Here is a 24,652-nt window from a genome sequence, read left to right as displayed (position 1 = left end):
CTGTAGGACCGCCTGAATGCTGGGCAAAACTCTTACCAGAGCAATGACCACTCCTCCCAGCAGTCTGCCAATCTCCTCATTGCTGCAGACATCCAACTGTAGGTGCCGAGGGACGATCCTGTCCTTCCTCTGTCATGAGCCATGTTTCTTGCTGTAGTTCCAGGATCTCAGTGGTCAGGCACTCGAGCGCAGCTGGCAAGTAGATGAGAATGCATCCACAGAACATCCTTTTCAACTCATTTGAGATGTGGGGCTGTAGTTGAGATATTATTTGAACTTTTGAGATGTTAATCAGTTGCTGTTTGTTGTAGAAAACTGCCTTGTTGCCATGGTTACGCATCATAACAAATGTCCAAAACTAAAAAAGTTTCAGTAAAAATCCTTCCAGCTGCACAGCATCTGATACTAGAGGAAACAATCATCCAAAAATGTGCTTTACATCCAGGAAAAGAGGAATTAAAGTTTCCAAAAGCAAAATCTCAGAATGAAAGTAACAGAGCTGCTCCAACATGCAGCCACCTTGAGCGGCGCAATTCTAGAACTTCTTCTTTTGACTGCTCCCTTCAGGTGTCAGCACATCGAATTAGCTTGCACAAAGACTTTGCAATTGATTTTACATAACCACAGACCACTGAGCTACCACAGCCCTTTGTGTGGAGCAGGGAACTGTCATCTAGGGTGTCCGAGGTAGCAGATGGTGGGGGTTACGGGCTTTGCTCAAGGGCCGCGAGTGGGACAAATGAGGGTGGAGGCAGGTGTGGGTGCTTCACCTTCCTACCCATATTTTGATATTGTTGGTTAGGGAAGTTGAACCAGAAACCTTCTGCTCACAGGCCCACCTTTTCTAACATGCACCACCACTCCCCTGTGTCTCTTCATTTATAGAAAATAGATTATTTATTTTTTGTACTTATGCTGATCTATATTAGTCTCTTAAAATGCAATAAAAAGGCATTTATATATATTTTTAAACAAATAAATAATTAAAAAAATAAACACATAGTACATATATACAAGATAGGAAATACTAGACACTGAAACGAATTTTACAGCTTTGCGTTTCTATTGCTAGAAAAAAAATCTAGAACAACTATTTTATTTTTATTGAAAATTTTATATTTCATCTGTTAGTCTTTGCAACATTAAATTGCTCGTATAATTTGGAATTGTTGCATATGTATAGATAAGACATCACTTTTTATGTTTTCATTTTCTTTTTTTTATTTTACACAACATAACAACACAGTACATGTTGTCTTTTTCTGTACAGAAGCTTCCCGCGAGCTTGTGACCAACACAGGCTACAATATACCAATGTCAGTGAAAAGCTCATAAGATAATCATGTTTTTTTTCCCCTTTAAAAATAACAATTTCATAAGAGGTCCATTAAAGTCTTCAACTTTTTGTTGCTTCTTTTCTTTAAATGTCAAGAAAAAGTCTGTTCTCTTTTGTAGGTAGGAAAGGCTATGTGTGAAATCTGTCTCTTCCTTAGTTCATCTTTGTCCTTGTTTGTGGAGCTGGAGTGAAATCCGATTATAGTATCTGTTAGTGAGGGTATTTTAGTGCAAAAGAAGGCACCGACTGCTATTCTCTTGCCACGCTGTGAATGCACACCGTCAGCCAGTGTGTGAATGTCAAAAACAATGTGCTTTTCTTCTTTCTGTATTGTTTATTCTCCTCTTATTTCCCTTTATTAATTACCTTTTGTGGTATTTTCAGACAAGGTGAGTGTTAATTGGGAAATGACGTGGCAAACCCATTGTCTTGTTTTTCTTCTGTGCTATAAAGTGGAACCAAGACAACTCAAAAACACTACGAGACAAGGCAATTTATCCATTTGCTAAAGGATAAAGTCATTGTAGAGAACAAATCTGTAAACTGGATACAAAAAAAGCTTTGGAAAAACATGATGAAAAGAATGATTAAAACAAGAACTCAAAACAACACCAAAAATAAAAAAAAAACCCTGTCAAGTTTTATTCGAAGCACCCAATCATTCTTCTTCACACATCTATGAACCAAATTCATAGATGTAAACATACATTCTCTAAACCGTATCAATAGAGATTCAAACATCAAAAACAGGCTTTTTCATTCACCCATACACGTGTAAACAAATCCAAACACACTGCAAACACTCACACAAAGGTTGAACAGTAATGAATGAACCAAAGTTTGCTGTAAAAGTGCTGCCTTGTTCCAGATCAAACTGTGCTTTCTAGGATCCAGTCAGAGTCACAGCGCACTTTGTCCGAGTCACTGTCCTCATCTTTAGGTAGCAACATCCCACTCATTGATTGGCTCCTTTTATTTCGCATAACCCGCCCTATTTTTGGCGCTCCGCCTCCTGCTCCCTGATGGGAGCGAAGAGTCTTTGAGCCTTCCTCGCTAAACGAGTATCTCCTCCTCGCTCTGCTTCGGCCTCCCTCCTCTATTGGAAGAGTCTGGTACTTTGCAGAGGAGGAAGCAGTGCGAAGAGCTCGCTGCAAGATGGGTGTCTCTCTGAATCGTAAGGAAGGAACTGGGCTGGGAGAGGCAAGAGGACTGGAGAAAGGAGAAGGGGAGAAAGGAGGCGGAGGAGTTGTGTTGAGAGAAGTTGAGTTGTTCCGGTTAGTGTTGAGGTTCTCAATAGGGATAGGGGTGGAAGAAGAGGGAAGGGCCGTGGTGGGGGTAGAAGATAGTGGGCGAGGAGAAGAGGCTTGGGGAAGGTTATCGGGCAACACTGGAGTATTAGAGGAACCTGAGCCAGGCTTACTGGGAGCTAGCTTCCGTTTTGGCTTGTGAAGGGAACTGGTGGCGGTGGTGGGCGATGCAACGCTGGTTGGTGGTCTCTGTTCACCCACTTTCTCCCGGTCTCCACCTCCAGCTGATTGGCTTTTGGCCCCCCACGTTTGACTGAGAACCAATGTGGCAGTGGAGCTGTCTGGTAAGGAGCATTCAGAAGACTGTGTTACTGTGTCTTTTTCTCCACATCCACCTGCCTCATCTCCACTCTTTTTCTTTGCTCCTCCTGAGAGGTCATCCACTGCGATCAATTCATGTTTGGAGGCGCTGGGAGTCACGGTGCATCCTTGTGACTGCTGCCCGTTGGTCTGAGAGTGAACAGTAGTCATTGACATTGAAACGCCTTTGCCACCCTCACCTGGATTGCATACCTAAAGAAAAGCAGAAAGAAATTAAACATATATATATATATATATATATATATATATATATATATATATATATATGAATGTGAATAACATTTCAAGCTCCCTCTGATCTATTAAAATCATCATATATAATAATTCATTCAACATTTATTTAGACATGTTAATCCCATTGAGCCTCGGGGACTCATTTACAAGAGTGACCTGAGTGTATGTAATAATGTGTATGTATTGTCATCATTGTATGCTCCCACACAATGGTGAAATTGGCTCTGAATTTAACCCATCTACCACCAGATGGAGCAGTGGACAGCTATGGAGGGTGCCCAGGGAGCAACTGGGGATGGGGTGTCCTGCTCAGAGACACCATGAGATGTGCAATGACCAGGGATTGAGCCCGGGACCTTGGGGTCCCGAGACAGCTGCCCTGCCCCTACACCATCTCGGCCCCCTTTCATATCTTGTATAAAGATAAAATACTTCAATTCTCACCTTAGATGTTTGTGTGCCAAGCTCAGACTTGATCTGTCATTGAAACATTCTGTTACAATTACATCTGTTAAATGGCTGTAGTACTCTGTAATTGTCATGCATTTGCATACAAGGTATTTTAAATTACGTTCGTATTAGTTATAAACCCATCAATGCAATGGAATTCATTACTCTTAATTAACATTTTGATCAGATGAAATGAAAATATCTGACAACGTTTACCTTCGGTACTCACATTAAAAATAATGCCAAACAAACTAAGCATTTTTGTGAAATTTGTGTTTGTAATGGCACTGAGCTCTACAGGACAGTATAAAAGAAAGAGACTGCTGATTTAGATAACTGATAAAACAAAAGAAACAGTCCTGCTGGATCATAAAATGAAAATCTCCTTTTTTAAGTTTTCTTCTTTTAGGTTAGAGCGTAATACAAGAGACAGACACCCACCTTGTAACGTATCATCAGGATTATGATGAAAACGAGCACTGAGGCCACTATTATCCCTCCAATGATGATGATCATAGTCCCGCCGAGGAACTGAGACTGCATAAAATGACACCTCATGTACTCTGACTCTGTGGTGAATTGCACACAGCCGACCACTCGTGTTGCTGTCAGGGAGGTGATGACATCATCGTAGATTGCCAGCACGCAAAGGTCATACTGAGTTCCAGCAGCCAGGTTATTGACCAGAAAGTTTTTGCTTGAAGGGGGGATCATTCTGTTGCAGAGAGAAGGGAACAAAGAGAAGAAAAGTGCATTATTACTATTTTTTTTTATTCTACTTAAATACTTCCTATCATCAAATAAGTGTGGAGAGTGTCATCAGGTTTGCTCAATAAATATTAACACACAAAACAAATTGGGTTTTCCCATCTCATTTATTGCTTGTTGTTGCAGCAGCAACTTCAACTGTCAGTTAATTATATATATATATATATAGTTCAATTAAACAAAATTAATGTTGTGCTTTGCTTTATATATATGTATTTTTTTATAATACTATAATACTTTTTTATAATACTTTTAAGGAGAGAAAATGTACTTGTAAAGGTTCAAGTAGCTCATCTTATGTCTTCATTGAGGCATCAGTCAATCAGTATTTGAATTTTTATTAAAATCTTTATTAATTAAGATTACACACATTTTAGATTTTGAAACAAATCCATGTTACTCTACTCTCTTTTAGCCAACTTTTGTATTCATAATGTCAATTAACTTGCATTTTTGGTAAAATTAATAAACTAATTAATTGAGAAGTATATGTAATTTGTGCGAGGGCAGCACGGTGGCGCAACTGGTAGAGCTGCTGCCTCTCAGCGATCAGGTCCTTGGTTCGAACCCCAGTCCAGAGGCCTTTCTGGGTGGAGTTTGCATGTTCTCTCCGTGCATGCGTGGGTTTTCTCCGGGTGCTCCGGTTTCCTCCCACAGACCAAAAACATGCATGTTAGGCTGATTGGTAACTTTAAATTGTCCCTAGGTGTGAGTGAGAGAGTGAATGGTTGTTTGTCTCGTTTGTCTCTATGTGGCCCTGTGATGGACTTGTGACCCGTCCAGGGTGTACCCCGCCCCTCGCACAGTGATTGCTGGACATGGGCACCGGAGACCCCCGTGACCCAAAATGGAATAAGCGGGTAAAGAAAATGGATGGATGGATGTAATTTGTGCAAAATGATAGTCACCTCTATATGTCACAAAGAAAAAGGTGTTGAATATTTAATTGACTTGCAAAAAATTGTGTATCAAAAAAAACAAACAAACTTGCTAAATATACATAAATAAATATATATATATATATATATATATATATATAATTTGAGGCATCCAGTAGCATGCTCTGATTGTACATAATAAAAACAAAAAACAAAACATGAAACAATCAAAAAAGAAACAGAATACACAAATTTGGAAAAAGACAATATTGACATGCACAAGGTGGTAGGGAGTTCTACATATATACACATCTAAGCATACATGTACATGTATATTCATATGCATATGTACATGTTAATATACATACATACACATACATAAGTGTCTGGGATGATGCAGATTTACAAGGCTCTATTTTTACTGTACAGGGAAGAGTTGAACAGTCTGATGGCTAGAGGGACAAAGGACTGTCTGACTCTGTCCGTGGAACAGGGCTGGAACAGCAGTCTACCACTGAAGGAGCTCCTTTGCTTCGTGATGGCACCGTGCAGAGATGGTCAGCATTGTCCATAATAGTAGCTTACTAAGTGCCATTTTCTCTGTCACTGATGTAAGGGACTCCTGCTCTGTTCCTAATACAGAACCAACTTTCCTCACCAGCCTGTCAAGTCACCCTGCATTTCTCATCTTAATGCTGCCTCCCCAACATACAACTGCACAAAAGAAGACATTACCACAGACTGGAAGAACATCAGCAGTAGTTTCCTGCAGATACTGAAGGAGCCAAGCCTCCTTGGGAAGTAGAGCCTGTTCTGACCCTTCCTGTAGGCATTAGAGTCCATGTTCACTGACAACTCAAGCCTGTCATCCAGTTGTATGTCCAGATATGTGTAGGTCAGAGTCAGTTTATTTGTCATACACACCACGCAGTACATGTGGTGGAATGAGATTATGTACACAGGGTCCCAGTTACACCCCACAATAAAATGTAAAATAAAAACAGCAATATGATTTAAGATATGAACTAAAAAAACATCAACTAAATTTACACTAAGCGCTAATAGCATAAAAAACAATATGCCGAACAGAATTCTTTGTCAGAATCGGAATAAGCTTTATTATTATTGTACCGAGATACAGCGAGAATATGTCCATACAGTCGTCCAAAAGATGGGTGGAGTGCATGTAGCTTCTGCTCTTTGAGAGCGCGGCCTCTTCCTTTTCAGAATACTTTTAGATAGAAAAGGGGAAAAGGCCATGAGGGTGGATAGTGGTATTACAAAAAAAAATATCTCTTCACATGTTGTCCTGTCAGAACATGATTTAAGACATCAAAAAAATTCTACCAGTAAGCACATTTACAAACACATTACATATACATTTGACATCAAGACAGTGGAATTTGTCCATGCACTTTCAGGTAGGCCACAGCTCTGATGATGCTGTTTCAGCTGGCAGTTCTGATAAGTGGTGTGTGTGTGTGTGTGTGTGTGTGGGGGGGGGGGGGCAATAAACAAAATAAAACTTTTTCCATAGTTACCAATGTCCCAGGATACATTTGATAGTCGGCTCATATCCGAGGCCAAACGTGGGGAGTCAGATTCAAATAAGCCACAAATGTTGAATTTCTTCAACCAGACTGTTTTTCTCGTCAGCCTTGAGTCCTGCTGGAACTTCCTCAGTTCAAAATGTCCAGATTTGTGGGTATTCCTCTCCACTGATCCGCATTATGAGTCTCCCCAAGGTCGATCTCATATGCTGTCAAGTCCTAAAGCCGCAAGTGGCCTGCATTTCTCACAAATCGTCTCCATCTTACAGCTTAGCTCATCAGTCAGCTGATTTTGATTCCTCATAGTACAAACTAAACACAGACTTGGAAGCTTGCCATGGCCAAAACTGCTGCCAATGTCTTCTTCAAAGTTGATAAAACAGAGCCCCGCCAATGCAAAATAGCAGAACCTCTGCTCTCATAAATCCAAAATATAAATGTTTTCAGCATTCTCCCGAGACAGAACTGAAAGACACATCAGCTGATCTCTGATGTACCTTGCAGTGTGAGTCTCAAACGGTCAAGAGGGTTCTCCAGGACCTTGTCATTTTGTTGAAAAGATTTAGTCGATTTTGTTTTACTGATGTTCAGCTGTAGATGGATGGATTTGCCCAACACTACAATGTTCAGTTACAGAAAATTTGTAAAACACTTTATTTAAATTAAAGTAGCAAAAGCCTGCCATATTTCATATAAGGTGATTTTATTATTGCATATATTATTTATATTAATGTGCGTTTTGATTTGCAGATAGAGGGGAAAAAAAATGAAAGAAAAAAGTCTACCATTCAACATTTTAGAAGGCAAGACATGTAAAAGCAAAAGTAGAAAATGATTGGCATGGACAGAGGGACAACAATGATTAAGAATCGATGCCCTCAGCTCCTCTGTGTATAGATGCATGTTGAGTCTTTGAAAAGCACTGCAATTAAATGATTTATTATTGCATGGATATTTCAGTGGACACTCATTCTCATGGTGAACCTGGGGTTCTGCCAAGCACAACAGCCTCAATGTCCCTTTTCTTCCACCTTCAAGTTTTACAAAAAAAAAAAAAAAAAACTTTTAAAAAATTGAAATAAGTAGTTTGTGAGTTCATTTGGACAAACTGTACAATGTATTGTCTCTCTGCACATAGACTGCAGATTTTGCACTTTTGTTCCTCACTCTTGCTTTCTGAGACTGCCTCAATAAATTCATACAAAATTCATCATTTAAACCAAACGGGGTAGCTAGGTCACCAATTTGGGTCTCGTGTGTGCCAGGAGGCACAAAGGGCTACTTCAGCTAGGTTAAAAGATCTGGTTCAAAGTTTGAACTGAGTGAAGGTCAAAAGACACGTTAAGCTTTAATGGTTTGTATTAAGGACCCTGGGATAAATGTAGCATAAGGTCACTGTGTCCTTAGGTGAACAGCATAATCCAGTGTGTGAGGGAGTGCAGTCATGTGTTCATTTGACCCCATGAATACTAATAGAACCATCTGAATGCTGGATGGCAGTGAGTGTTCTTCCTATTTGCTTGCTTTTATGTAATAATGACCATAATGAGGACCCACACATTCACATTTAATATGGGAGAGATAAAATGACATTGAAGATTGCAGGTTAATGACAGGAGTGAATACCACCAGAGCCTACAAGCTTATGAACAAGCATTTACATTTGTAAACATGTGCACACTCAGACAGAGATTAATCTCCTTAATATTCTTGCAACCCCGGGCTTCATTTGTGCGTAATAATGTGTGGCTGTGTCACATTTGTCAGCAAAGAAAGTCTATCATTCTGGTAAAAACATTTATATAAATAAACCTTAAATACAAAGTACTATTTTGTATAACTTTCCATGCTGCACACATTCTGGGTTCATCTATATAAGGGAGAAGTGTTTAATGACTCAAAAATTAATTAAAGATAAAAGGAAGATATATAACAAACATTTTGAATGTTTTGAGGATGGAAACATTTGTTGACAATGAATTCTTGAATCTTTGTATTCTAATGATTTAGGCAAACCCTAAAAAAATGTGCAGTTAAGAAGATAATAAATTCTATGTCCACAAGGCAAATAAGATTTTCCATGCGTAAAATATAATATAAATCAATGTTTGTTTGTTTGTTTTTTTTAAGATGTTTAATTTGGATTATGAAAGTTGTAGTATGTAAGCAAAATACACACAATCTGGAGAACAATCAAACTTCACACCATAAGGCAGGCAAAGCTAATCTCCACATCATCGGCCTGCATTTTATAGATATTTTACAAGTACATTTTACAAAATTATCAAATGGTAACTAGAACAGAAAAAGTGTTTGAATGCTACTAAAAATAATACATATATGTTGGTTCATCCTCAGGGCTGCGCTCTTATGCCCCTTTTATCCATTTTACATACAAACGATTGTCACAGCCATTTCCCACAGTGTCACATTTTAAAGTTTGCTGATGACTCTGTCATCATGTCCCTTCTCAGGAGTGATGACCCAGATCCTTGGCCTGTGGTCGGGGACTTCACTGAATGGTGTGAGTCTTCCTTTATAAGTTAAACGTTTCTAAGACAAAGGAAATGGTCATTGATTTTAGAAAATACTCTGCAGTTGTCACTCCTGTCGTCATTAACGGTGAAGCTGTCGTGGTGGTGCATTAATATAAATATCTATAAACTGTCGATGACAAACTGACCATTGAACCCCAGGTGAACTCACTTTGTAAAAAGGCCCATCAGGGAATGTATTTTTATTGTAAACTCTGGTTTTAACGTTGATTCTACTTTTATGATAATGTTTTATTCATGTTTTATTGAGTCTCTTTTAACTTTCACCTTCATCTGTTGGTTTGGACTTTTGTCGTGCAAAAACAGGAACAAACTCTTTGGGATTGTCAGGATGTGCAGCAAAACTGTTGGCATAACTTTACAGAACCTCACTGACCTACACAAGGCGAGGTCAGTGAACAAGGCCAGGCTAATTCTGGCAGATCCTGATCATCCACTCCATGGTGCGTTCAGGTTGCTTCCATCTGGATGCAGGTATCTGCTGCCCAGATGTAGGACGAACAAATTGAAAAACGTATTCATCCCTGTAGCGATCTGGCTTTTCAATGAACAGTGATGATTTCTGTACTGTTATTTTGATGTCTTAATGTCTTATGGATGCAGTATGCCTACTGACTGTGAAACAAATTACCAATTAAACAACAAATTGTTAATAAAGATTCTTGAACTTGAACCATACTAGTGTTCTTTTTTCTAAAATGTAAAATATTACACTAACCATCAGGCTGCTCTAAATGTTCTCAACTGACGCTCATCTAAAACTGATTATTTCTATTCTTGTCATGATTTTATCCACTGAACATTCAACGATCAAGTTCACAGTAAGAATAGCTGTGGATTGTTTTGTTTAAAATGAAGTCGGAGAAATGCAGTTTTAAATAGACACAATAAATGTTGCTATGGTAGTAAATCACCAAAGCATAGCTGGAAATCTACGGATAGGCTGTAATTATGTTCCATTCTTGATGGTTTGTTTTAACGCATCCACATGAATGAATGGCATTCTCTTCCTCCAAGTCACCATTACTTGCATGAGACCTCCTGTCACACAGACCAAATTAGACTGTTCCTAATCCTTGCAGCTTCAGTGTGAGGAGTGAAACTCGTCTTGCATAGTGGTTGTTGCTGGCAGAATGTGACGTGAGCCATCGTCATTTATTACTCAACCGTGCGAGGAATGATCAAGATATTGACAGTTTGGTCTCCATTACACTACAGAGCGTTATTTGCTGCAAATAGTTTTAAAATGTCCTTTTTTTAGAGCTTTCTCCCCTTCTGCCTCCTTTCTTTTTGATTGTGTGAGCCCAAAGCATTATAAACTTATTCAAACTGAGTCATTCATTGTGGCTAATTTCTTTGTGTCTGAGCCGGATTCTGCTGCCAGTATTTCGAGCCCTACAGTGGGCAGATGATTGCCTTGGCTGAGACTATTACACTAATCTATCTACTGCGCTCTGCCAAGCCCTCAGCCCAAGGCCCTCCCCATGTTTGTATGTGTGTGTGTTTCTGGGTTTCATTACCTTTTCATTGCACAATAGAAGATGTCTGCTTGTGTGTTGTGGGCTATTCAGACACATTATTTTATCTTTATATGTCTCGAACATACATTATACATGGGTGTGCATCAAATGTGTCAAACCCATTTTAAATAATTATCTTCTTCCATTGCAGCCCCCAATTTTCAAATCACTGTCACCAACATCTGACAGTGTTCTTCAGGTTTCCTTTCAGGTAAGCTAAATAAGCATCAGTCACCCTTCCCATGTAATAGTTGCACATGTATCTGTGAAAAAAAAAAAAAAAATAAAAAAAAATCTTTATGTCCAAGCCAGAATCTTTATTAGAAGCTTTCAGCACTTTGTCTCAAGACAAATGAACGCCCCCATCCAGTGAACAGTGAACTATAGTTCTATTTCAGGCCATTTCACTTGATTAAATATTGGACAAAGGCCTACAGGCCACAAACACACATTACTCAAGGCGAGGAACAAAGGCATCTGTGGCAGTGATTCAACGCTCAAAATGAAAGTTTTCTGGTAGAACTGGAGCGGTGCGATAAGGAGGAAGCAGTTCTAATAACTCAGCTATGATCCTTCATCCGTTGCTGAACAGTCAAGGCAAAACTTGCAATACACTGGTGGAAAATAAAATAATCTAATGTTTAAAGATACATACAGTTCATGCTTGTCTCATTAGTAGCTCCACTATATCTAAAGGAAGACTTTGCTTGTGGAAGCCTAAAGTTTCATATATTTCAATAGTCATTGTCAGTGTCAATGTATTTATATAGTTCAATAAAAAGTGCTAAAAAGGTGCTTTACAAGTAAGTCAAATTAAAAGGAAAATAACAAAACAAACAAATAAAAACAAAGAGCAAAAAACCACATCTTGTGCCACTCAGAAAACACAAGACACTTAACAATAAAATACATGACATAAACATAACACACACAGCTGTTTGGGGGAAGAATCGGTTTTGTGTTGTGCGTTTCCTTGACTGATGAAGCCTTCCGGATGGAAGGTGAAACATTTCAGCAAAAAAATAAACTGTCCAGATGACCTGACTGAAAATTGTTGGATTGTATACCTGGATTATTGAGCATGGACTTTTTTGGTTTTGAACCAGTTTGACATGACTGTCGAAAGGAAGAGGGCCGGCAACAGAGGAGGGGGCGCGCCAAAGACACCATTTTAGCACCAACATAACTGGTTTGTTCCACATTGGAGTAAGCTGTTTGGGGGAATAATCAGTTTTGTGTTGTGTGTTTCCTTGACTGATGAAGCCTTCTGGATGGAAGGTGAAACATTTCAGAAAAAAAAAAAAAAAACTGTCCAGATGACCTGACTGAAAATTGTTGGACACACAGGTTTGTTTTGCTATCTTTGTCAGAACTTTGCATTGACTTCCATTCATTGTTCATTCATTTCGATAGCCTAGCCCTGACACTTACCCTAAACCTTTAAATATCAGTACATAGCTAACCCTAAACTCATCCTCAATTCACACCTTCGTCCTAAACCTAACCTCTAACCCACCAACAACACTTGAACCTTAAGCAAGCACTAGTAGCATAAAAACTATACGGCGAACACCAGCACAAACATGAGTCTGTGTGAGCAGATGAGTACAAATGAACAGAGCAACATTAAATATATCAGCAGCAACATGATGTGATTTTTCAGTGATTATTCTGGTTAGAGATTCATGAGTCTAGCAGCCTCAGGGTAGAAGCTGTTCCTCAGTCTAGTGGTTCTACACTTAATGCTCCTCAACCTCCTGCCTGAGGGGAGCAGGACAAAAAGTGTGTGTGCAGGGTGAGTGGGGTCCTTCATGATGTAGGTGGCTCTCTTCTTTGATCTGGAGGTGTATATGTCTGTGATGGTGGGGAGACTGACTCCAACGATCTTCTGTGCAGCCTTCACTACTCTCTGCAAAGCTTTTCTTTTTGCAGCTGTGCAGCCTCCGTGCCACATGTTGATGTTGTAGCACAGGATGTTCTCCACTGCACACCTGTAGAAGGAGGTGAGGACTGAGCGTCCCAGACCAGCTCACCTCAGCCACCTGAGGAAGTAGTCTCTGATGAGCTTTCTTGATCAGGCTGGTAGCATTGTTGTTCCTGCTGAGGTTGTCATTCATGTGCACACCCAAGTACTTGTAGCTGGAGACCACTTCCACTTTATAAAACAAATTCTTGCCCAATGATTTAGAATTAGGCACAATCTTCTGCATGACCCTGCAGTGAAATGCAGATTAAAAAATGGATGGATGGGTGTTTAATTTATTTTTCTTCTTGCTGAGAGTCCAGCTACTATAAGGAGTCATTCATACATTCAACCTTTATTTATAAAGGTTAATCCCATTGAGCCTCAGGGACTCTTTTACAAAAGAGACGTGCATACAAGAGGGACCTGAATAGTCAGTCAGGTACGTTGTATTTGGTTTCCTCTGAATGTACTGCTGTGCTTTATGGGTAAACATCTTTAATAATCTGTCTCTGTGTCGGACTCTGATGGACTCCAAATTATTCAAAAAACATTTTTTGAATTCATCATGTCCTGGATGACTGAGAATCTTCACCAGCAGACTCGAAATTATATAACGTAGCCTTATAACCCTGTGTAGATTGTTGTGCAACAATAGTTGTTTCTATAAGATTATAGTGGATGTCTTTTCTTCTTGATGTTGTGTTAATTTAAAGCTGTAAATTCGAACAGCAAACAATATATATTTAACAGTTTGCAATTAGGTTATTTTTTCAGCTGTTAACATCTGCAAATCAACATCTGCAAATCATCAGATCAACTAATTTGTTCAATAGCTCAAGGCTGCTATTTACCATTCGAAGTGCTTTAGAGGCAGTAAAATATTTCTCTATCTTTTACTCAATCTTTCAATTCCTTGGCATTAAAAAAAAATATTAATGAACCACTCATTGAACCATTTATTATGTGTTGGTTATCTGAGGCAGTTTTAGTGAAATTTTAGGATTCAATAAAAAGTGAAATATAATTTAAAATGTACCATATGTATAATTAACTGATCAGAATCTTGTTTCTGATAGGTTTTATTCTCAAGTAAAAATTAAAAAGCACTTTGAATCATCTAGGGATTCTTTATTATTTTACTACCATCTTCCCTTGTAGAGTTGTTAAGAGAGAAAAAAAGTAAAATTACCCGCAAGTATTACTTAACTGAAGAGGGAAATAAAATGTGGGTCATGAGTCTTGAAAGTAGGCTGTCCAATTATTTCCAAAAGTGGTCTTCACTGCTTCTGGTTAGCACCAACACTGTTGCGAAAGCTAGTTTAAATCAAATAGCCTGAAATATGAGACTCTTTGCCAGCTGAGCCAACAAAAAAGCATAAAAAAATTGTGGATTAAAAAAATTCTAGTATACTAATATTTAAACATGTATTTAGCTAAAAAAAAATCTGCACACTTTAGGAAAACTTTGAAGCGATCATTCCCGTGAGCCATTTATTTTAAAGGCTGCTGAAAATAATTCATAAAGAGTTAAATGTGGCAGTGAAACCAGTTAATAACTGGTTTTTGAGCACAAAATGAAGAGGATTAATGGAAGCTCAACTCTTACCACATTACTGCTGACCTTAAAGCTAATGTGGCTTACTCAGCAGATGGCACAATGCCATGCTAATAGGTCCAGGTTTCACAGGCAGCCATAGAGCATTGCAGGAGCTATCTTTTTGTCTTTGATTCAACATGCATAATGCCCCTGACGCCTGAATTAATGGGTAACAAGCACCCATGGAGCTTGTAGTCAGAGGTGGAACAGGGATTTCAAGCTCCAGCCAGGTGGGCTTTGCTAACCCATCCAGTTGTAGTCATTAATCTGTTCAAACAGGGAACACCATTGCACCTAATGAAAGAGTAATTATTAGTCGCATAGCTAATCATCCAAGAAATGACAGCAGGAATAATGTAGTTAAAATATAAAGCAATGGTAATAATTTGCATACAAATTATCGAGATTGTTTTTCTCAATGATGTATTGTTTAGGGATCTATGTGTTTTAAAATAGCTTTACCTCCAGCTCCTATGTGTCAGAATTAATTCAAATCACCTTTGTTCTTCTTTAGGATCTTCCTTAAACACTAAAATGACTGCAAAAAAAACAACAACCTTTAATCATTTGTTTTTTTTATTACAACTGGTCATTGTTAATGATTACATTCTGATTTTTATAATGTTTAAAAACAGATAAGCAATAATTTACTGGTATGTAATGTAGATGATAACAACCTAAATTGACCCACATTAACCTAACTGAACTAAACTGCACATTTCAACGCATTCTCTTGTTTTGAATGTTGAACCCATGTGCAGGTAGACACAAGAGACTCTAAGGTAAAATAAATAACTAATTTGTTAACAAAATGAAAAAACAAAAGTTGTTGGGGCAGCAAAAATTACGAGATGGTGACTACAGAAGGAACAGACATCAGGCTAAGAAGCACAATCCACAGAAACAAAATCACAAAAATGCTAAATAGAGACGCTAATGAGACAAAATGACAAACACCTGGGGTGATTATCATTTGAGACAGGTGAGACAGGAGCTGAACAACAAGGAAGAAAAGTATTGGGGAGTGCAAGAAACACAGAATCTCTCATATTGTAAGTTAAAGGTCTGGCATTCTTTCCATTCCCATACTGAAGTTTTCATTTAGGGTCACAGAGAAGTTAATCGTTTCTCCAGCAGTCAGAGTGAGTGGCAGGGTGATGGATAAGATCATATGTTGGAAAAAAACAAAACTGTAGCCATTTTGTTCAAACTTTTCATGACTTTATTCATGATTTCTGATAATGTAAGAGCTTGCAAGATGTGATGTAGAGTTGCATTTGGCTCTAATAAATCCTGCCCAGACTGGACCAAGCCCGTAGTATTTTTATTTTTTTTCAAGCCCTACCCGAGCCCAACGGATTGCCAGTAATTAGAGGGCTAAACCTGAAAAAAAAACTAACCCTTTTTTTTTTTTTTTATCAAGCTTTTATTGCTTTTGTAAGCGAATCAGTTTGACACGATACTTTTTAAAACGTAATGAAAGGAAGATATAAGACTTATTTTTATCAACAAGTCACCAAATGGATATTAAAATTAAAAATGAATAGCCTAAAAAAAATCAACTCTAAAGACGGGCTATTATACAGATGAACAAAACTATTTTTAGAGCAAAAATATTTGGAAAAATATAGAACAAGGCTATTTTGATTGGCCACACTTCTTGCTTTGGCTTTTGTAGATGCTGCTACTTCCTTCACCGCAGATGACAGCAGGTGCAGAAACATGCGCAGCCGGTGATCAGCTGATCCATCCATCCATTATCTTTACCTGCTTCTTCCTTTTTTGGGTAGTGGGGGTCACTGGTGCCCATGTCCAGCAGTCACAGTGTGAAAAGTGAGGTACACACTGGTTATGTCGCAAGTCCATTTCAACCGGTGAGTCAGCGGACACGCACGGCCAGTGACAGGTTGTCTATGTGAGCTCAACACAACTTTTTAAATCTCTTTAAACCAGCTGGTCGGACCTGCCTCCTCCTCAAGTAGATTAACACAATTTTATATTGTACATTCTTATTTAGTTTCCTTTGTGCTGTATGACCCGCAAAACCGCAGAAGCCCGAGTCCCCATGCGCAATTATTGCGCAATGCACCAGCGATCTCTTCAGTCTGATTAACTACTGCACTCTTCTTTCTTTCTTCATCCTCTCAACATATAAACTTACTGCCTCCTCTTCTACAAGTAGATTAACACAATTTCACATTGTGAATTCTTATTTAGTTTCATTTGTGCTATATGGGTCGTAAAACCGCATCCAAGCCCGAGACCAGCCCGGCCCGCACATTAATCACATTATAAGACCGACCCGGATTAGGGCCGGTCTCGGGCTGGATTTCAAGTTCGGGTTAGAAATGTCAGCTCTAATGTGATGTGATGATGCTGTAGATGACTTGTTATATCCAACTGGTGTTGCTTGAGGTCCATAAGCTGCGGTGATCATATCAAAATGGGTCGAGTCAAAAAGTTTTTCAGTTGTAGAACAATACATCGAGTGATTACTTTCCTAGTTTCATTAAAACCTGTCCACTGCTATATTAACTATTTTCCTAACACTACAGACAACCAAACAAAAAAATAGACTTACATAGACATGGAAAAATATATGATTACTTTTCACTGATGGAGGTGAGAAAAAAACATTTAGTCTACATGTTTGTTTTTTTAATTTCCAAAAAATGGACAGGGTCAAACAAATTGGCCACCATAAACATCCTCACAATGGGATTATCTTATCAATTACTTGGTCATAGTTAACTGACATTTTGTTATAATGTCATAAATCTTGGGGAATTTAATAGTCATTTGACAAAAGTAAAGAACAAATCTTTGAGTCCACTCTACATGAGGTGCTGTATCTACAAGGCAAACAGTAATTGTGTTTTTAAACGTCATGTTTCGTTCTTAAGCTTTAAGTATGAATTTAAAAACTGATATTGCACACTCCAAAACATTTTTTTCAGTTAGTATCTCAAGTATGAGTCCTGAAACTCAGCCTCCACATTTTACAGTACATCATGACCCAGAAAAGTTGCTGACTCAGGACTTGTTTTAAAAATATGTGTGGTAAATCATCCAGATAATTTATATGAGAAAAGGAAATACAAAATCAGTAAACTATGTCAGGAAACAAGTGACAGACTGTCTGAACTGTAACGCTTTGACATTTTAGAACAAAAGAAAGAGATATCTAAATTTAGTTTGATCCCATTATTACTGTGCACAAGCAGAGTTGATGTCAAAATATCATGCAGCAAGCTGTCCCAGATATGGGAAGATACTTTAGCATCAGCTGCAGACTTCCATCTGCCTACCTCAGCTCCAAAACTCCACTTTAGCTAAGTCATCTCTCCTTTATGTTGTGGTTGGCTCCCTCCATTTCCCCTGCACACTGGTATAACTGTACTGCTTTGGCATTGTTTTTTTTAATGGTAAGTACTTCATGTTCATTCTCTTCTATTTCCCTTTTCTTTTCTTTCGCCTTTGCCATATAAGCTCTTTGGGCTTTTTCTCCAACAATTCATCCCTAAAACCAGTCTCATGTCTTACTAATTATTATTCTGCCTTTCTATTATATGTTTCCCTTAAAACTTTTTCAAAACATTTTATCAATATAGCCAATCTTCCTATGCTTATATTTTTATTTTATTTTATTTTTGACACAATTTCTGCCACTACAGCCAACCTTAAATTGTATTTTCTTTTTTCATCTTCTGTTCAAAGACATATACAACTTTGGGTTTTCTTTTTTCTGTCTCATTCCTCTGCTTTCTTTCCTTCCTTTGATGTCAGCCCTATTTCCTTATGAATCATCCTCACTGCTGTGCTGTTTCCCTTTTGTTCTACTTTTTGGAGTTTAAACCCCGCAGACTACTTACAACAATAATGCTGATAGTTAGGCTCTCTGTATGTTTATGGTGCTATAAAATCACAATTGGAACATTACAGCAGAATACGGGGGAGGATTTTTCATGCTTTAAGCACAGCTGAGCTGAGGTGTTGTACCTGGACCTCAGGGACCATGGGCAGGGATAAACTGCTTCCTGCAAGCTCTTTATAAAAGCACGGGTTCATTCCTCACTCCCAATATGTAGCCGAATAAAAAAGCTGGCTGTACACTTTGTTTGATGTGTAAGCTTTTTCTTGTTTTTTTTTTTTGTTTTTTTAACAAATGGCAACCAGCCCCTGTGGCTTGATGGATCTGCTGGAGTGGAAAACAGCCACTGAAAGAACACATTGAGGGATGAAAAAAGTCAAACAAGCAGAGCAAATGAGAAAGGGGGGGGGGGGGGTGTCTGGGGCAGACTTTGTTCTTTAGTAACTTGGGGAAAGTTAAAATAGAATTTGTGTTAAATAAAAAAACAGCAATAATACTAGAATAAATTAGAAAAGAGTTTAAAGACTTTTGATGTTTAATTTATTTGTATTTCTTATTAATTCCTTAAAATGAGTGTGTGTAATTCAAAATGAGAACATGTGGAATGTGGAAAATTATGAGCATGCATTACCTTTTGTCACCATCATATAGAGTACACATACACATTTCATATCTACATTTATATTTGTAGGCAGTATTTCACTGATGAGTACAAGCCAATTTTTACTTTCACAGTATTTAAATATTTATCTCAAAGAGTGGATTTGCTAGTTAAAATAATGTATTTTGTTGCTCAGGCCACTGAATTCAGCAAAGGATAAGGCATAAAAATATATCCTTCCATCCATCTAGTATCTTTTACCCGATTCTTCCATTTCGGGTTGCGGGGGGTCACTATAGTGCTCATATCCTGCATTCACAGTATGAGAGGTGGGAGGGGGGTGGGTTTGGGGGTCACAAGTCAATCAGAGGGACACAGAGACAAACGAGACAAAGAACCATTCACTCTCTCACTCACACCTAGGGACAATTTAGAGTTACCAGTCAGCCTAACATGCATGTTTTTGGTCTGTGGGAGGAAACCGGAGTACCTGGAAAAAACCCACACATGCACAGAGAGAACATGCAAACTCCACCCAGAAAGGTCCCGGGCCAGGATTTGAACCGGCAACTTTCTTGCTGATAGGCAACAGCTTTACCAACTGCTATACCGTCTTATATTAGCGTGCTATATATTAAAAATACATTTTAATACTTTTTATAAAAATAAAATAATACCTGATAAATTTAGTGAACTGAACTTGGTATAACAGTTTATCACTTCTCAAAATATATATATATTTCTTTAAATAAAATAAAAAACTACAGACCTAAATGGAAGGTGGCACATTGCTTATTTTTGAAGTTATTTAGCTCACAAGGTTTACATATACATAAGGCAGCAGCCATCTTGGATTTTGACATGGCAACCCAATTTCGATGGTGTCCTTTCTTATGCAAATATGTAGCCTCTTATCAAAATGAAAGTCAAAATGTTGATTATTTTTCAAGTTATCTCACACAATAAGTTCCCTTATTCACATATTTATATGGTGGCAGCCATTTTGGATTTTGACCTGGCAAATCAATATTCGAAAGGAACCGTCCTTAACAAAGATGTAGCCACACACCGAAATGGACATTGGTACCTCACTTTTTTCCAAGCTATCATGCTCACAACATGCGTGCACAGACAACAAACAGAGGGTATTTCCAATTCTGTCTCTTTACTCTATGATGACGGGGAAAAAAATGAAAGTGAAGTGATGTTATGTTTTTGTTTTTATTTTTATGTCATCTTCTTGGATTTTTGAATCCATAATTAATATTACTATGACAGATCAGACTGAGAACTTGACAACGTTACATTTGGTGGGTTGCGACTATGGTCACTCTACATTTTTCAGACCTAAGAGACTGTCATAATTTACATTGTTACAAAATTAGCTAAAAAAATGAATGGCATGAAAGTGAAACATTCTGTATTTTATTTTCGTAAACACATTTTAGTTGTTCTGTTTGACTGATTGGGCTACAGATTTACTACTGGAAAATAAATATTATACTTAAGCAGCAAGACTGGTATTAAAACACAGGGGCTGTCTCTGCACACCTACATGTCTCAAGTGTCCTTGAGCAAGACTTTGCGTTCCTGTGTGTCCATGAAGTGCTGTTCTGCAGCTGACCCTGACCTCCTACAGTAAGGAGTGGTAAATGAGGGTTACCACAAGAATTTATTACAGAATAAAGTAGTACAATTTTGCTTTTCTGCTCATCAAAGATCTGAGGTTAGGATAACTAGGACTATGGGCATATAAAGCTTTGAACAAATGTATTGAATTGATAGTTTATAGAAAACATATTGAATTCCTCCTACTCCCAACAGCATTATGCTGAGAATGAAGAGCAGAAATGTCAATATGTGGCAAATCAATAAACTCTCACTGAACCTGAAATGTAAGTGCCATGTTGACAACAAGTCCAGATTTCCCCAGTCTCTTACTCTCTTTGTGTCTTTTTCCCAGCACATTACCACTATGTTGTCTCCCTTAGTTTTCCATTTATCCTTTTCTTGTCATTTTCTATTCCATTCCTTCTTTTTCTTGTTCCATCTCCGTTCTCTCTCTTACTGTGTTTGTGTAGTGAAAAGCCATAATCAATGAACTGCTGCTTTGTTCTAGCTGAGGTGTCGAATGATGATCAATCGTTTACCCAGAGACAACTGCAAAATAAAAAAGGACACAAATGACTATTGAAAACAAGATGATGAGGGAGCTAGAGGAAGAGCAGGAGAAGGTTAGAAAAAAGTTAGTGAAAAAATAAATGGTAAGTAGACTGTACTTAAATAGCACCTTTCTATCTTATTAAGATATTCAAAGTGTTCATTTACCCATTCATACAGCACTCTACTATACATCTACAAAGCTAATTGAACAATTCTTTCTAAAGAAACTAAGCAACGCTTTTGGATCACATTCATACACCACTGGAGGTAAAGAGGGATTCAGTGTCTTGCCCAGGGACACTTCGGCATGTGATTGCTGGTGGATTCAAACCCCCAAATCTTGCATTGGAGGATGACTGCTCAAACCACTCAGCCGCATCTGCCAAATAACCAGTCACAGTGAATTGAGGCCATGGACTCCACTGACTTTTTAACAGGAAAATGGTAGATTTGTCTGTTATCATGGTTTACAAATAAGTAGTATAATAGTAATAAGCATTTTGGAAGCACAGTATAGTGATAGTATATAAGCACACGTGCCAAAAATGTTTTCAGCAGAATTATGAAGGAAAGAGAATATAAGAGCAAAAGGCAGCAAAAATAGCGACTATCTTAATGTGAGAGATGATATCTTTACAAGACAGACAGCTATAAATCCCATTGGCGCCATCTCTGCATGATGCATTCTCTAAATGGGGTTAAGAGCTAATGAATTATGAACAAAGATTAAGTATAACATGCATTGCAGATAATATAAGCAGATTCATCATTAAGTGATTTCTGCCTGTTAATTGCATAATGCTGCAAGACTGTAAAACTAACTATTAGAAATTGCTTGTAGTATGCGGTTTGGCTGTATTGTCATTAATTGTGAACTAGATGGTTAAACCTTTGGCTCCTGCAGGTCCTGATAAAAATGTGTACCAATACATTATGTTTGTGGATTAGTCTTGAGATGAAAAGCAGACAATGTTGACACAGTCCCCTGCAGACACTGTTTGTGTTTGTTAATTCCCTCTTCCCTATTTCACCAGAGTAAATATTTAGCTCAAATAACAATAATTTTCCATAAGATTGATCTAATCTACAAAACCATAAGCAATTGGATAAAGTCGAGAAAGGCTAGCGGAGCTAATAGTTTCACAGCCACCCTGGTTGAGTCAGCAGGCTGAACCCTTGTATAATTTGCCAAAGCTAAGGATTTTTCTTTTTTCTTTTTGAACATTTTCTAGTTAACACGTAAATAAATATTATAACATATTGTATCTCTATGCCTGTTGCCTTGGTTTGCCACTGTGATTTTATTTTGTGGAGCTTTTATTACTTCTTTACTGTCTTTATATAGTTATCGAGCCTTATCACCTTTGCATTGTACCATTCTAGGCCCCATTTGGCCGGCTGAAAAATATCTAGTGCTGTAACCCCCTCATAATATACTCAGACCTCAGTGCTGCATTTGATACAGTTGATCATAATATTCTACTACAGTGGCTTGAATATTATATTGGGATTCCAGAAACAGCTCTAAATTTGTTTAAATCATATTTATTGGATAGATTCCAATTTGCACATGCAAATAAATCTTCATCCCAACATCAGAGTTAGTCATGGAGTTCCTCAGAGTTCAGCACATGGACCAATACTCTTTACCCTATACTTTGTATATGCTTTCATTAGGTAAAGTTATTAAACAGCATGAGTATAATGTACATTTTCATTGTTATGCTGATGATACACAGTTATATGTGTGTATGAAACCAAATGAATCCAACCAGTTACTTAAACTACAAGCTGGTTCTGCTAAAGGTTTCTTCCTCATGAGGGAGTTTTTCCTTTCCACTGTTGCCTTCATGCTTGCTCAAGATGAGAGTCTGTGCTGAAGTTAAACTCAAAGCAGTCTGATCCTCAGCTAAATAATGTCAACTTACTTTTATGTATATGAATGTTTCTGTTCAGTGTCCTGAGATGGCATATGTTGTGCCTTGGCACTATATAAATAAACTGAATTGAAACTGAATTGAATCAATACATTTTTGTGCACACAGTGCCCATGCAGATTCTTCTCCATTTTCACCAAGAATGCTTGAGGTTCACTCATGTCACTCCTCTGTAGTGAGCTCTTATGATACACATAGAGCTTTTGCTTGGGACTTTGTGGTCATTCTGTTGCACAGAGCATATTATGCCGTTACCGTTTTGTTGGATGTATTTTTATTTGTTTTTCACACTTCCTTGTTTAGAAATTACACCTGATCAATGGTGATCTAATCTACTTGGCTTGTCCAATAGTTATTATTTGCCTCTGCTTGGACATATGCTGCTTGTAGCTCAGTTCCCACTGCAAAAACTGAGTGTCTTTACCCAGATCAGAATGAGTGATTGTGCATTGACAAGTCTTCTCTTACCTGTATACCAGCGAATCATCCTGACTTCCGTTGTATTGTATCTGGAACATCCTGATGCCTGGGATGTTCCTCTGGAAGTTAAACTTGATCAGTGCAGTTGAGGAGGTGGCCTCAGCTGTAACCACTCTTTTATCAACCCCGCCCTTTACGTCACCAGTCACATTGCTGCCATTAGCACCACCTCGGGTCGAGGTAGAAATGTCTGACGATCCTGGATCGGGTTCTTGGATGTTGTTGGTGTTGTTGGAGATGTGAGGAAGTTTTATAATAACCAGGTCTACAGTTTGGTGAGCTTCACCGGCAGGGTTGGATGAGATGCAGGTGAATGAGCCAGTGTCTTTCACAGTACTGATGAGGATGTCCAGAGTCCCGTTGTTGTAAACCAAGGTCCTGGTGGAATTAGACACCAGTTTGCCTTCAGGAGAAATCCAGTGAATGGCTGGCTCTGGATCACCCCTCGCCTTACACCTTTAAAAACAAAAATCAGAAGAAGTGAAACTTAATAGAAATAAGGCAAAATTAGGTGAAGTTGGTGAGAAATAGGCAGTAAACGCAACACACTATTTAATATTGGTTTTAAGAATTAATGACTGGGCGCATGGACTTAAAGTAACAGTTGGAGAAAACAATTAAAAAATGTTGAGTCAGAAAATCTAATTAATTGAATTACAGATAATTAAATAAAATTAAAATGAACATTTTCTGTTTAGGTTGAAAAATGATCTTGGAAATGTAAATCATGTACAAAAAACAGTTTACTGAAAATTGAGTTAGTGATTTGCAAATAGGCAAAGAGTAATCTGTATTTTTTATTTATTTTTATTTAATGTGAACAATTAAAAGATAATTACTTGTGCTTACAGAGGATGAAATAAACTTTTAGACAATCACTTTTGAGAAGTATGTTGAATGAATGCTAATGTATTTGAGACAGAAGATAATATAAGTCAACAATTTTGTGACTGAATTAGGTAAAATATACATATGTATGACTGTAATTTCAATCCAATTCAGTTTATTACTGTAGTGCCAAGTCACAACCTACATTAATTATTTTATTATTATTATTATTATTATTATTATTAGTAGTAGTAGTAGTAGTAGTAGTAGTAGTAGTAGTAGTAGTAGTA

The 24,652-nt window shown here is 37.9% G+C and overlaps 1 protein-coding gene across 1 annotated transcript in view; it reads right to left on the bottom strand.

The window, feature by feature from the left end:
- Positions 1-2,102: 2,102 nt before the first annotated feature.
- lrfn5a (leucine rich repeat and fibronectin type III domain containing 5a) overlaps positions 2,103-24,652 on the bottom strand; it is a 30,515-nt gene continuing 7,965 nt past the window's right edge. Inside the window, exons 6-8 of the mRNA XM_037695461.1 lie at positions 23,523-23,990; positions 4,090-4,363; positions 2,103-3,156 (exon numbers count right to left, since the gene is read on the bottom strand). Of these exons, the coding sequence (XP_037551389.1) occupies positions 2,206-3,156; positions 4,090-4,363; positions 23,523-23,990 (1,693 nt within the window). The 3' untranslated portion in view covers positions 2,103-2,205. The remainder of the gene's footprint in view (positions 3,157-4,089; positions 4,364-23,522; positions 23,991-24,652) is intronic.

This window comes from Nematolebias whitei, chromosome 21, assembly GCF_014905685.2.
Source record: "Nematolebias whitei isolate Nwh7 chromosome 21, NemWhi1, whole genome shotgun sequence".
Classification (NCBI taxonomy): Eukaryota; Metazoa; Chordata; class Actinopteri; order Cyprinodontiformes; family Rivulidae; genus Nematolebias; species Nematolebias whitei.
Note: the sequence above shows the minus strand (reverse complement) of the source record. Positions and strands in the feature narration are given on the sequence as shown.